The sequence below is a fragment of the Salmo salar genome, chromosome ssa08, assembly GCF_905237065.1.
Source record: "Salmo salar chromosome ssa08, Ssal_v3.1, whole genome shotgun sequence".
Lineage (NCBI taxonomy): Eukaryota > Metazoa > Chordata > Actinopteri > Salmoniformes > Salmonidae > Salmo > Salmo salar.
Window position 1 is genome coordinate 24,354,076 of NC_059449.1, and position 13,876 is coordinate 24,367,951.

General features: G+C 42.2%; 2 protein-coding genes across 3 annotated transcripts in view; both read left to right on the forward strand.

Moving 5' to 3' along the window:
* LOC123744234 (NACHT, LRR and PYD domains-containing protein 12) overlaps nucleotides 1–10,128 on the forward strand; it is a 294,132-nt gene extending 284,004 nt beyond the window's left edge. The window contains exons 16-17 of the mRNA XM_045723045.1: nucleotides 9,706–9,834; nucleotides 9,997–10,128. The gene's annotated coding sequence lies outside the window, so the exon portion shown is untranslated. The remainder of the gene's footprint in view (nucleotides 1–9,705; nucleotides 9,835–9,996) is intronic.
* LOC123744235 (NACHT, LRR and PYD domains-containing protein 3) overlaps nucleotides 1–13,876 on the forward strand; it is a 53,246-nt gene that overhangs the window by 14,000 nt on the left and 25,370 nt on the right. Inside the window, exons 2-5 of one of the 2 annotated variants that reach the window (XM_045723047.1) lie at nucleotides 927–1,093; nucleotides 1,195–2,986; nucleotides 3,070–3,243; nucleotides 3,323–3,496. In XM_045723047.1, the coding sequence (XP_045579003.1) occupies nucleotides 927–1,093; nucleotides 1,195–2,986; nucleotides 3,070–3,243; nucleotides 3,323–3,496 (2,307 nt within the window). The remainder of the gene's footprint in view (nucleotides 1–926; nucleotides 1,094–1,194; nucleotides 2,987–3,069; nucleotides 3,244–3,322; nucleotides 3,497–13,876) is intronic. The other variant, XM_045723046.1, reaches the window with a different exon arrangement.

Consider the following 13,876-nt stretch of genomic DNA (forward strand, 5'->3'; position numbering starts at 1 on the left):
CAGAGCTGTTTTCAAGGAAGTGAGTTTGTGTTTATACAGTACCTCCCGCCCCCACCTACCGTCAACCAATCATGTCAATGTATTAATCATATAGCTCTGCAATCTTTAAATCGGTTATCTTCCTCAAATGAAGGGGAGGATGACCAAATCTGTGTGAGAGGAAGGGTATCTGATTTCATTGGTCCTCAACTAGTGGCTCAGACACTTCATTCAGGATAAGTGGACTTAGCTCTGAGTTAACCGGCCTAAATGAAGAGTTTGGGGTTCGACTAGCCATGTGCAACACACAGTTATAAGACTACTACACTTAGCAGCGGGAGTATACACCATCATAGTATGGATGAAGCCGGACCTGGAATGTGAAGCTAACTGAAGCTGGCTAGCTAACTGAAGATGGATAGCTAACTGAAGATGGCTAGCTAACTGAAGATGGATAGCTAACTGAAGCTGGCTAGCTAACTGAAGCTGGCTAGCTAACTGAAGATGGATAGCTAACTGAAGATGGATAGCTAACTGAAGATGGCTAGCTAACTGAAGCTGGCTAGCTAACTGAAGATGGCTAGCTAACTGAAGATGGCTAGCTAACTGAAGATGGCTAGCTAACTGAAGATAGATAGCTAACAGGAAGCTGGATAGCTAACTGAAGCTGGATAGCTAACTGAAGCTGGATAGCTAACTGAAGATGGCTAGCTAACTGAAGATGGCTAGCTAACTGAAAATGGCTAGCTAACTGAAGATGGCTAGCTAACTGAAGATGGCTAGCTTTATAAAAGACAGAGTAGAAACCACTCAGTGCTGCTGTTTTCCCAATTGTGGATTCATTTAAAAAGAAACATCAGTAATTATACAGTAGAAGGTCCATTATACAGTTGTTAAAATGAAGTTTATGAGATATTGATGAGGTGATCTCTCCCTGTTTTGTTCAGTGTCCAGAAGCCCAGAGCAGAGTCCCCTACAACCAGCCTGCTATCAATGAAGAGTGATCAGCCACCTGCTTTCAGCCAGGAACCACTACCAGATGACAATAAGGAAGTGGAGAGTTTGGACAGTGAAGATGCATTAAAGATCACACACAACCTTCTGGACAGAAGAAGTAAGACTGTGTTTCATACAATATTACAAAGAACAGTACAAAGGCCCTTATAAAACACACACACAAACTTATGAGTCCCAACTCTCATTGTTTTCCTACAGGTCAAACTCTTCTGACAGTCCAACAAGACATTAAGGCTAAACTGAAACACAAGTATCAACACATATCTGAAGGAATTGGACACCATGGAAACCAAAGTCTGTTCAAGGACATCTACACAGAGCTCTACATCACAGAGGGTGGAAGTGGAGGGCTCAATAATGAACATGAGGTTAGACAGATAGAGATGGCATCCAAGAAACAAACCACACAAGAGACACCAATCAAATGCAATGACATCTTCAAGCCTTTACCTGGACAAGACAAACCTATCAGAACTGTGCTGACAAAAGGAATCGCTGGTGTTGGAAAAACAGTCTCTGTGCAGAAGGTCATCCTTGACTGGGCAGAGGGAAAAGCAAACCAGGACGTTCATTTCATGTTTCCTCTTCCTTTCCGTGTTTTGAACCTGAAAAAGGACCAATACAGTCTGATGCAAATTCTTTCCCACTACTTCCCAGAGCTGAAAGAGATTGACAGCATTGAAGATGGTGAAACCAAAACTGTTTTCATTTTTGATGGTCTGGATGAGTGTCGACTTCCTATAGACTTTAAAAACAATGAGAAGTGCTGTGATGTCACACAGCCAACCTCAGTGGATGTGCTGCTGACAAACCTCACCGAGGGGAATCTGCTTCCCTCTGCTCTCCTCTGGATAACTTCAAGGCCTGCAGCAGCCAATCAGATCCCTCCTGAGTGTATTGACCAGCTGACAGAGGTACGAGGGTTCAATGATCCACAGAAGGAGGAGTATTTCAGGAAGATAATCCCAGATCAGAATCTGGCCAATGAAATCATCAAACACATGAAGACATCAAGGAGCCTCCACATCATGTGCCACATGCCAGTCTTCTGTTGGATATCAGCCACTGTCCTTGAGATGATACTGAAAGAGGCAGAGAAGGATGAAGTCCCCAAAACTCTGACCCAGATGTACTCACACTTCATTCTCATCCAAATCATTGTGAAGAATAAGAAGTACAACAAAGCAACAGAGACAAACCCAAAGGAACTGTCTCAGTCAGACAAAGAGATGATCCTGAAACTGGGAAAGCTGGCTTTCCAACAGCTGCAGAAGGGCAACCTGATCTTCTATGAGGAGGACCTGAGAGAGTGTGGCCTTGATGTCACAGAGGCATCAGAGTACTCAGCATTGTGTAGAGAGATCTTTAAAGAAGAATCTGGGCTGTACCAAGACAAGGTCTACAGCTTTGTGCATCTGAGCATTCAGGAGTTTCTAGCAGCAGTGCATGCTTTAGAATCATGTCTGGACAAGAAGGAAAATGTTTTCTCCCCCACTAGTGATGAAGAGAAGCAGTCAATACAGTTGTCTGACTTACACAGGAGAGCAGTGGACGAGGCCTTGAAGAGTGAGAATGGACACCTGGACCTGTTCCTCCGCTTCCTTCTGGGTCTCTCACTGGAGTCCAATCAGAATCTAGGGCCTTCGACACAGACAGGAAGTACAACACAGACCAATGAGGAAACAGTTGAGAGAACAGTCAGGTACCTTTCAGACAAGATCAAAAGGGAATCTTCACCAGAAAGGATCATCAACTTGTTCCACTGTCTGAATGAACTTGGTGCTAACTCTCTAGTTGAAGACATGCAGACCTCCATGCGATCAGGAACTCTTTCAGAATCAAGACTAAAACCTGACCAATGTTCAGCCCTGGCCTACCTGTTACTGATGTCAGAGGAGGTGCTGGAGGAGTTTGACCTGAAGACATACAACACAACAAAGGAAGGTTATCAGAGGTTGCTGCCGGTAGTGAAAACCTGCAAAAGAGCACTGTAAGTTATGTTATTGAGTTGATGTTTACAGTATCATTATAATGAAGGATTTGTATATCTAACAGATTATCTACTCTCTCTAGCTTGGATCGCTGTAAACTGACATATGAATCCTGTGAGACTCTGACCTCAGCTCTTGCAGACACCAAACTCCCCCTGAGAGAACTAGACCTCAGCAACAATGACCTGGGAGACAGAGGAGTGGAGCTGCTCTGTGTTGGACTAACCAGTCCACTCTGCAACATACAGACACTAGTGTGAGTTAAATATCTTCAGTATGAGTTATTATGTGGATGTTTTAAACATGTGTTAATCATGTGATCTTCTGCCCTCTAGTCTAGGTCAGTGTGGTCTGACAGAGGGTTGCTGTTCACATCTGGCCTCAGTCCTGAGTTCACCCAACTCACAACTGAAACAACTGGAGCTGAGAGACAATGACCTGCAGGACTCAGGAGTTACACTGCTGTCTGCTGGACTGGAGGATCCAGACTGTAAACTACACACACTGGGGTAAGTACAGCTGTTTCAGTCAGGTCTTTACTGAGCTGAGTTACACTGCTGTCTGCTGGACTGGAGGATCCAGACTGTAAACTACACACACTGGGGTAAGTACAGCTGTTTCAGTCAGGTCTGTACTGAACTGAGCTTAGTAAAACAAATACTCTGAAAATCTGATGTTTCATGACAATGTTTGTGTCATGGACAAATGTATGGGTGTCCTACAAGATGATTGACACCAGTACACCAACCTAGACAGCTGTTGTGTGTCTCTCTGTAGGCTGTCTGGCTGTCTGGGCACAGAGGAGGGCTGTGCTGCTCTGTCTTCAGCTCTGAGGTCCAACCCCTCCCACCTGAAAGAGCTTGACCTGAGCTACAATCACCCAGGAGACTCTGCAGGGGGACTGCTTTCAGCTGCTCTGGTGGATCCCACATATAAACTGATGAAGCTGAAGTAAGTCAGAATAGATGTCCTAATAGTGTGAGCAGTGGTTGTGTCATATGTAGTGTAGTAGGGTCAGTAACATGAGGACATGATGGTAGAATTAAGGGGAAGTTTACTCAGCAGGCTGAGCACTCCAACACAGCATACATCATCACCACATGAATACTCTTCTTCTGCATCTCTGATATCCTGGTGGAATTGTACTCTGTTCTGTATGCAGTAGGTAGGATAGAATACCTGTATGTCTCTAGTAATGAATTGTACTCTGTTCTGTATGCAGTAGGTAGGATAGAATACCTGTATGTCTCTAGTAATGAATTGTACTCCGTTCTGTATGCAGTAGGTAGGATAGAATACCTGTATGTCTCTAGTAATGAACTTGTACTCCGTTCTGTATGCAGTAGGTAGGATAGAATACCTGTATGTCTCTAGTAATGAACTTGGATAGTGCACCAGAACACAACAATATGGTTTAAATGTTGACTGCTTTATTAGGTCTTTGTCAGTCAATAACCTGTTTCTCCTACAGTGTGGATCATGGTGGAGAGTGCAGGCTGAAATCAGGGCTGAGGAAGTGTAAGTCTCTTCAATCCTAATTAACTACATATTCAGAACTATAGTAACATAGTAACTAATCAATACTTGTTCTGTTCCTACAAAACAACATTTTATATGAAGATGTGGTTTGATTAAACTCTCCTTTTGTCTACAGATGCCTGTCATCTCACCCTGGACCCAAATACAGTAAACCCAAACCTGATACTGTCTGAGGGGAACAGGAAGGTGACATGGGTGGAAGAGAAGCAGCATTATGAAGACCATCCAGACAGATTTGACTATCATCCCCAAGTTCTCTGCAGAGAAGGCTTATCTGGATCTCGTTGTTACTGGGAGGTTGAGAGGGATGGTACCGAGGCTGTCATTGGTGTGGTGTACAGAGGACTGAAGAGAAAGGGAAAGGAGGATGACTGTAGGATTGGAGCCAATAAGAAGTCCTTGAGTTTATTCTGCTATGAAAGAGGTTATCAATTGAAAGTATTTTTCCATGTCTGGAGATCCATCTCTGGTCCTGTTTCTAAGAGAGTTGGAGTGTATCTGGACTGGCCAGCTGGTACTTTGTCCTTCTATAGTGTGTCCTCCTCTGGTACACTGACACACCTTTACACAGAACACACCACATTCACTGAACCCCTCTATCCTGGGTTTGGGTTTAGGTTTTACTCCTCCTCAGTGACCCAGTGTCAGATAGATGGCCAAGACATTCAGAGGTGAGTCATAGCAATATTTTATCATTTGTTTTCCTCTGGAATCATTCCTACAATTACATTAGTTGTAGTGGTGTGTTTTAATGTGTTCTGTTGGACCTACAGACAGTTAGATTAGTAGTAGTGGTGTGTTTTAATGTGTTCTGTTGGACCTACAGATAGTTAGATTAGTAGTAGTGGTGTGTTTTAATGTGTTCTGTAGGACCTACAGACAGTTAGATTAGTAGTAGTGGTGTGTTTTAATGTGTTCTGTTGGACCTACAGACAGTTAGATTAGTAGTAGTGGTGTGTTTTAATGTGTTCTGTTGGACCTACAGACAGTTAGATTAGTGGTAGTGGTGTGTTTTAATGTGTTCTGTTGGACCTACAGACAGTTAGATTAGTAGTAGTGGTGTGTTTTAATGTGTTTTGTTGGACCTACAGACAGTTAGATTAGTAGTAGTGGTGTGTTTTAATGTGTTCTGTTGGACCTACAGACAGTTAGATTAGTAGTAGTGGTGTGTTTTAATGTGTTCTGTTGGACCTACAGACAGTTAGATTAGTGGTAGTGGTGTGTTTTAATGTGTTCTGTTGGACCTACAGACAGTTAGATTAGTGGTAGTGGTGTGTTTTAATGTGTTCTGTTGGACCTACAGACAGTTAGATTAGTAGTAGTGGTGTGTTTTAATGTGTTCTGTTGGACCTACAGACAGTTAGATTAGTAGTGGTGGTGTGTTTTAATGTGTTCTGTTGGACCTACAGACAGTTAGATTAGTGGTAGTGGTGTGTTTTAATGTGTTCTGTTGGACCTACAGACAGTTAGATTAGTAGTAGTGGTGTGTTTTAATGTGTTCTGTTGGACCTACAGACAGTTAGATTAGTAGTTGTGGTGTGTTTTAATGTGTTCTGTTGGACCTACAGACAGTTAGATTAGTAGTAGTGGTGTGTTTTAATGTGTTCTGTTGGACCTATAGACAGATTAGTCGTAGTGGTGTGTTTTAATGTGTTCTGTTGGATGTACCGATGTCCAGTTATCTCTCCTCTCTGTAATGTAATTCTCTCTCGAACCACTAGAGGGCATCAGAACCTGTTAAATAGAACAACCTCACTGTAAAGTCATTATCTCTCTAACCACTAAAGGGCATCAGAACCTGTTAAATAGAACAGCCTCTCTGTAATGTCATTCTCTCCCTAACCACTAGAGGGCATCAGAACCTGTTAAATAGAACAGCCTCTCTGTAATGTCATTCTCTCTCTAACCACTAGAGGGCATCAGAACCTGTTAAATAGAACAGCCTCTCTGTAATGTCATTCTCTCTCTAACCACTAGAGGGCATCAGAACCTGGTAAATAGAACAGCCTCTCTGTAATGTCATTCTCTCTCTAACCACTAGAGGGCATCAGAACCTGGTAAATAGAACAGCCTCTCTGTAATGTCATTCTCTCTCTAACCACTAGAGGGCATCAGAACCTATTAAATAGAACAGCCTCTCTGTAATGTCATTCTCTCTCTAATCACTACCTGGGGGTATGTAACTCATGATACCTGGTGACTTCACACCTCTAAGGGCTTTCCTCAAGATATGCAATGTCACCTGTCGGTATTGCCTATATGAAAGTTGACATAGTGGGTTATGTCACATTTAGGCAATGCGCCCTACATAGGGAGTTGTTCTCTCACCCCTTATAAACTTGTTGTATGTCTTATGAAGACTGTATGCATGCTATATAAAGCCTTTATAAGTTGTATTTAGTTTAATCACAGTCTATCCTTCTGCTTTACCAACACCAGAGACCATGGTGGAGAGAGTTGGATCAAGCCTGGACCTGAGAACACCAGAGACCATGGTGGAGAGAGTTGGATCAAGCCTGGACCTGAGAACACCAGAGACCATGGTGGAGAGAGTTGTATCAAGCCTGGACCTGAGAACACCAGAGACCATGGTGGAGAGAGTTGTATCAAGCCTGGACCTGAGAACACCAGAGACCATGGTGGAGAGAGTTGTATCAAGCCTGGACCTGAGAACACCAGAGACCATGGTGGAGAGAGTTGCATCAAGCCTGGACCTGAGGACACCAGAGACCATGGTGGAGAGAGTTGTATCAAGCCTGGACCTGAGGACACCAGAGACCATGGTGGAGAGAGTTGTATCAAGCCTGGACCTGAGAACACCAGAGACCATGGTGGAGAGAGTTGTATCAAGCCTGGACCTGAGGACACCAGAGACCATGGTGGAGAGAGTTGGATCAAGCCTGGACCTGAGAACACCAGAGACCATGGTAGAGAGAGTTGTATCAAGCCTGGACCTGAGGACACCAGAGACCATGGTGGAGAGAGTTGGATCAAGCCTGGACCTGAGAACACCAGACACCATGGTGGAGGGAGTTGGATCAAGCCTGGACCTGAGAACACCAGATACCATGGTGGAGAGAGTTGGATCAGGCCTGGACCTGAGAAATGTGAGTTAACTGATAATTGTTTTCTATTTGGTCAAAACAAGCTTAAAGGTAGAGTCAGCAATATGACGTAGATGCACAAAGTAAACAGCATTGTGGGTCAATTTCAATAACAACTAAGAGCATTGTAGCGCAAGGCTAAACGTCTCCGCTGTTTTGGTCCCGTGACTACCACTCTGTAAGAGAGTGAAGAGAACCCTTGCACATGGGCAGATACTGTGTGTGACTGTGAGAGAGAGAGAAGTCAGGCATCTTGCTCATCACAATATCTGTGGTGCTGCTCGTACAAAATCATTTAGCTGACTCTACCTTTAAGCTCTCATCCTAGGATCTACCAGAAATCAGACCCCAACATCTACAAAACATGGACCAGAACGATGTTGTTTCCTGCTTCCACAAACATTAATTAATATAACACTAATGTCAGATTATGATATGCTAATGAGTGTACATTCTGAGACTGTTGCTCACTTATATATTCATTTTTATTAAAAGTCTAATGAATAATTATTAATTCATTATTCCATGAGATTGTCCATTTTAAGTAACAACTACTTTTGACTTCAGGGATTCCTCAGAGCTGTAAGACTTGTGACCATGTTGAGGTAAGTCATAATGTCAATTGTTACTTTTACATAACTGTAGGAGTCAGGCACAGTCTCAAAGCCAGGTTGTGTACTGACCTACCATTCATACTGGGATATAGATATATAAACACAGTCTCAAAGCCAGGTGTGTACTGACCAACCATTCTTACTGGGATATAGACAGTCCTGTGTTCTGCTTGTAGTCATGCAGGATTTTACCTGTTGTCATATTTTGTCATTAGACAGTTTCATTGATAAATCCCCAGCATTCCATGTAACGTTGAATAAATACATTTGATTAGTTACTTTCGTTAATGGGCCAGTTTCCCAGACACAGATTAAGTCTAGTCTTGGACCTTAAAGAACTTTCTATTGAAACTTCCATTGAGCATGCTTTTTAGTCCAGCACTAGACTCAATCTGTGTCCAGGAAACAGGCCCCATATGTATTACTGACATGCTTGTCCTTGTTCAGGACTCCACACACTGGCTTCAGATTGAACCCTTGACTTCCACTGTCCAGGGAGTGACAATGTTCAGGTAAAATAGCTACTTTTAACATTTCATTCCACTTGCTAGTGTATTTCCCCATTACCTTTGGGAATAGTCTTCTAATCCAACATCTCCATTTGACCATTGACCCTCTCTACCATATCTTGTTGTTGCCCTCAGACACAGGACACCCAAAGGGAGTTATGAGTGCACAGTGTCTGGGCTCCGCTGGCTGTGTGAGAGAGATGTCATTCTGAACTATCACTTCAGGAACTGGGAACCCTACAGTCAACTTCTGAAAGACATGCAGTACACACAAGGTGGTCCATTGCTGGACATCACTATGGAGTTAGGTGAACTGGAGGAAGTTCATCTGCCACACTTTGTCTGTTTAGGTAAAACCATATAGAAATAGTATTCAGAAAGACATTTCCATGTAACTGAGTTTCACTTCCTGAATGAATGAATGAACTATTCTGGGAGTTTGAGTTTACTGTGATCTGGTACTGCATATTCTTTGTGTTTTAGTTGGATGAATAATACAATATTTGTCTTTCTGTCTCCTTTTTATTTTGTTGTTCAGGGACCAACCCTTCCCTGAGGAATGAGATGAAGATTCTTCATGTAGAGGAACATGGAGTGTCTTTAGAGGAAGTGCATGAGGTCACCAGATTCCATGCTAAGATTCTCCATCCCAAGTTCTCAGTAATCTCTCTGATACTGAGATTACTGTCTTGGAACGTAGATGTCCACTGTGAGCTGATGCTCTATCTGACAGTGGTGAAGGAAACACTAATTCCACGCCTATACCTGTTCCCCAGTAACCCCGGCCAAATACTGGTGAGGTACCATTATTATAGAGATGACCTTAACTAACCAGTGGTGCAGTTTATGTTGACACTCATTATATGAAGATAAGTGTGTTGCTGGTTTTATGAATAATGTTTGAATTAGACTATACATTGACTGGCTGTGTATTCCGTGCCTCGTTTCACAGGCTGTGGAACAACAGGAATCAAAGTTTCAAGGGTCTAAAAGGATTCCCATCACAAGACCAGAGCAGTCCTTCAAACTGAATAGTTCCTTCAGACTGAACATTCCCTGTTCTACCTCCATCAATCCACAGGTACAGTTTTAGTAGACTAAGAACATGAATCTGACATTTAAGTCACAGTTCTATGCATTGATCTCTCTCTCTCTTCCCCCTTCTCTTCTCTTCTCTCTCTCACCCTCTCTCTCTTTCTCTCTCTTCTCTCTCTCTCTCTCTCTCTCTCTCTCTCTCCTCCAGAGGATTCATCTCATACATAGAGACACCACACCAAGCTTTTTCAAAGCGGTTGTGAAAATGACAGGTATTGACATTGAGATGGAGTTATTCAGTGATGATGAGAGGACAGTATGGAAAGAAATTGTATCACGAGGTAGGAACACATGTCAATCATCACTTTGTACTTTTGTACCAGATGCTATTTATAGTGATATAACCTCATGTTGTTTATCTTTCAGATGAGTACTATCTCAGACACCACAAGGTCCAAGTAAACAGATGCAGAGACTGTCCAAGGAACAGTATTCAGACCCCTTGACTTTTCTACATTTTCTTACATTACAGCCTTGTTCTAAAATGGATTCAGTTGTTTTTTTCCCTCATCAATCTACACACAATATCCCATAATGACAAAGCAAAAACAGGTTTAGACATTTTTTCTAATTGATTAATAATAAAATATCACATTTACTTAAGTATTCAGACCCTTTACTCGGTACTTTGTTGAAGCACATTTGGCAGTGATTACAGCCTATAATCTTCTTGGGTATGACGCTACAAGCTTGGCACACCTGTATTTGGGGAATTTCTCCCATTCTTCTCTGCAGATCCTCTCAAGCTCTGTCAGGTTGGATGGGGAGCGTCGCTGCACAGCTATTTTCAGGTCTCTCCAGAGATGTTAGTCCGGGCTCTGGCTGGGCCGGCTCCGGCTGGGCCTCTCATAGACATTCAGAGACTTGTCCCGAAGCCACTCCTGCGTTGTCTTGTCTTGTCTGTGTGCTTAGGGTAGTTGTGCTGGTGGAAGATGAACCTTCGCCACAGTCTGAGGTCCTGAGTGCTTTGGAGCAGGTTTACGAAGACACTGAGACAGGCAATATATATTTTGTATTTTTAGATTGATAGAAATTAAATACCTAGGTTATTGTTCTGTTGAAAGGTGAATTCCTCTCCCAGTATCTGGTGTAAAGCAGACTGAAGCAGGTTTTCCTCTGGGATTTTTGGCTGTTCATAGCTCCATCCTGTTTTCTTTTATCCTGAAAAAACTCCCCAGTATTTGCTGATGTCAAGCATTCCCATACCATGATGCAGCCACCACCATGCTGGAAAATAAGGAGGCAGTTACTCAGTGATGTGCTGGATTTGCCCCAAACATGAGGCTTTGCATTTAGGGCCAAAAAGTGCTCTTCCTTTGTAGATGTTTTTACAGTATTACTTTAGTACCCTGTTGCATATAAGATGCATGTTTTGGAATATTTGTATTCTGTATATTTGTATTCTTCTTTCACTCTGTCATTTAAGTCGTTATTATCGGAGTCACTACAATGTTGTTGATCCATCCTCAGTTTTCTCCCCATCACAGACGTTGAACTCTGGAACTGTTTTTAAAATTCACCAGTGTCCTGATGGTGACGTCCCTGAGCAGTTTCCTTCCTGTCCTGCAACTCAGTTCAGAAGGACGACTATCTTTGATGTGTCTGGGTGGTTTAATATGTAATCCACAGCATAATTATTAAATGTCTGATTTTGTTATTGTTACCCTGGTCTTTGTGTATAGTTGAATCTGTGCTTGAAATGTGATACTTGACTGAGGAACCTTCCAGATGTTGTATGTATGGGGGACAGGTCCACTTTGACATTACAGAGTATTTTCAGTAGATTGATGACAAAACATTACAATTAAATCCATTTTAATCCCACTATGTAACACAATAGAGAAATCCAAGGGGTATGAACACTTTTGCAAGGCTCTGTATGTTATGTAGAATAGACAATCGTGTCAGCCAGGGTAGGTGTCAATTCCAAATAAGTCAGTCAATTCAGGAAGTGCACTGAAATTCCAATTCAATAACTGGAAAAGGGCATCTACTTTCAATGACTTCTCAATAAACAGAAAAGTAATTTTATTTAATTTTAATTGACTGACTTGAATGTGAATTGACTACAACCCTGGAATCAGCTCTATACAAGAAATGACTATCAGGGGAATGATAACTGGAGAGACTGTTAGATGTAGAAACAGCTGCTGTTCACCCTAAAGACATATTCATTTAATTCACCCCCTTCAGCATTAACACTCCCTGGGATTCCTGCTGAGGAGTTTCTTCAGAATCACAGGGCTATACTCATTCAGGGGAGTCAAAAACCCAATGCCAATAGCAGATGATCTGTCGTCAAAGAGCATGATTGGTGATGAAGAGTACTCCAGAATAAAAGCTGAAACAACTGAACAGGACCGAATGAGAGAACTACTGAGATCAGTCCTCCCTAAAGGACCAGAAGTGACGGGAGCTTGTCTCAAAGCTCTCATTGAACATGAACACCATCTTGTTAAGTACTTGAGTGAATCTAGGTAAGACCGTTTTCTTTTCTCCCTCCCTTGAATATGTGGAATGATTAAATATAGGTCAAATAAAAACATAGCTACCCAGATCAAAGAGAAAGTATTTTTCAGAATGGAAGCATGTTTTTGTGTTGCTGTCTGTAATAAATGTCTCTTGTTATAGTTCTATCATAGGACCATCATCACATCATTATCTCAGGTGTATCTAGGACCATCATCATCATTATCTCAGGTGTACAAGGACAATACATCATTATCTCAGTGTATCATAGGACATCATCACATCATTATCTCGGTGTATCATAGGACCATCATCACATATTAACCCATCACATCATTATCTCAGGTGTATCAAAGGACATCAAATATCTCAGGTGTATCAAGATATTATCTCAGGTGTATCTCACTCCTCATTCTTCTCCATACTTTCTGATCTCTCTCTTCCCTTCTCCTCCATCCTCTGTCTTGTAGCACCTAATCTGAAGATGCTGAGGCCTGTCTCCTAGTCTGTGGACAAAGACACTTCTTCACCTAATCTGAAGATGCTGAGGCCTGTCTCCTAGTCTGTGGACAAAGACACTTCTTCACCTAATCTGAAGATGCTGAGGCCTGTCTCCTAGTCTGTGGACAAAGACACTTAAATGATTGTAAGGGAAATGTTTATGTTTGTGCTATTCTTTTAACAAATGTCTGTGTTTTATTCATGTGCTGTTCTATAAACTAAATTGTGTGTTCATCAAGTGGCTGACTGTACAAATCCTCACTATCAGTAGCTGTAATTTGGCAGTAAGCCCAGATGTTGTTTTGTGAAGGAGATATCTCAGTTTCAAGGTCTCAGCTTAGAGAGAAGAAGACTGGTGAGGTGTTGGTCTGTTAAATGTTATGAACCAGTGTTGGTCTGTTAAATGCTATGAACCAGTATTGGTCTGTTAAATGCTATGAACCAGTATTGGTCGGTCACATGAATGGAACAAAACGGTAATGATTCATTAATTATGCTATATCATGCAAATATAACTTGTCTGTGGATAGCCGTATATAAGACAACTGCTGGGTCTGACCAGGGAGAGATCCTGATTGACATGTGTTCTATGGTACATTGAGTTGGGTCTGACCAGGGAGAGATCCTGATTGACGTTTGAACCTCCAGCTCGCTGACAATAAACAATGATTACATTTCAGATTGACTTCGAGTGTCTCTGTGTGAAAGAATTTCCACGACATGATTTTGAAAACGCAATTAAGAGGAATGAACTGGAGGAAATGATCTTTTAGTCCTATACAGATGGGGAGGCTGATAGTCAGGCTAGTCAAAGATACACAACCACCATGATTGACATCTTGAACCCCAAAGACCTTCTTAGATTCTTTATGGGATTACAACTCACTCTGTCTGAAGGAAGTGAGGAAATGGACTCACTAAAGGGGATAGCTGAGAGGGCAGAGAAGGCACGTGACATCATCGACATGGTGTTGAGAAAAGGAACTGAGTCTAGTTCCAGGATGATCAACCTTCTTGGGGAGCTGGACCCCTGTCTTTGTTCACTGCTTCAGATCAAC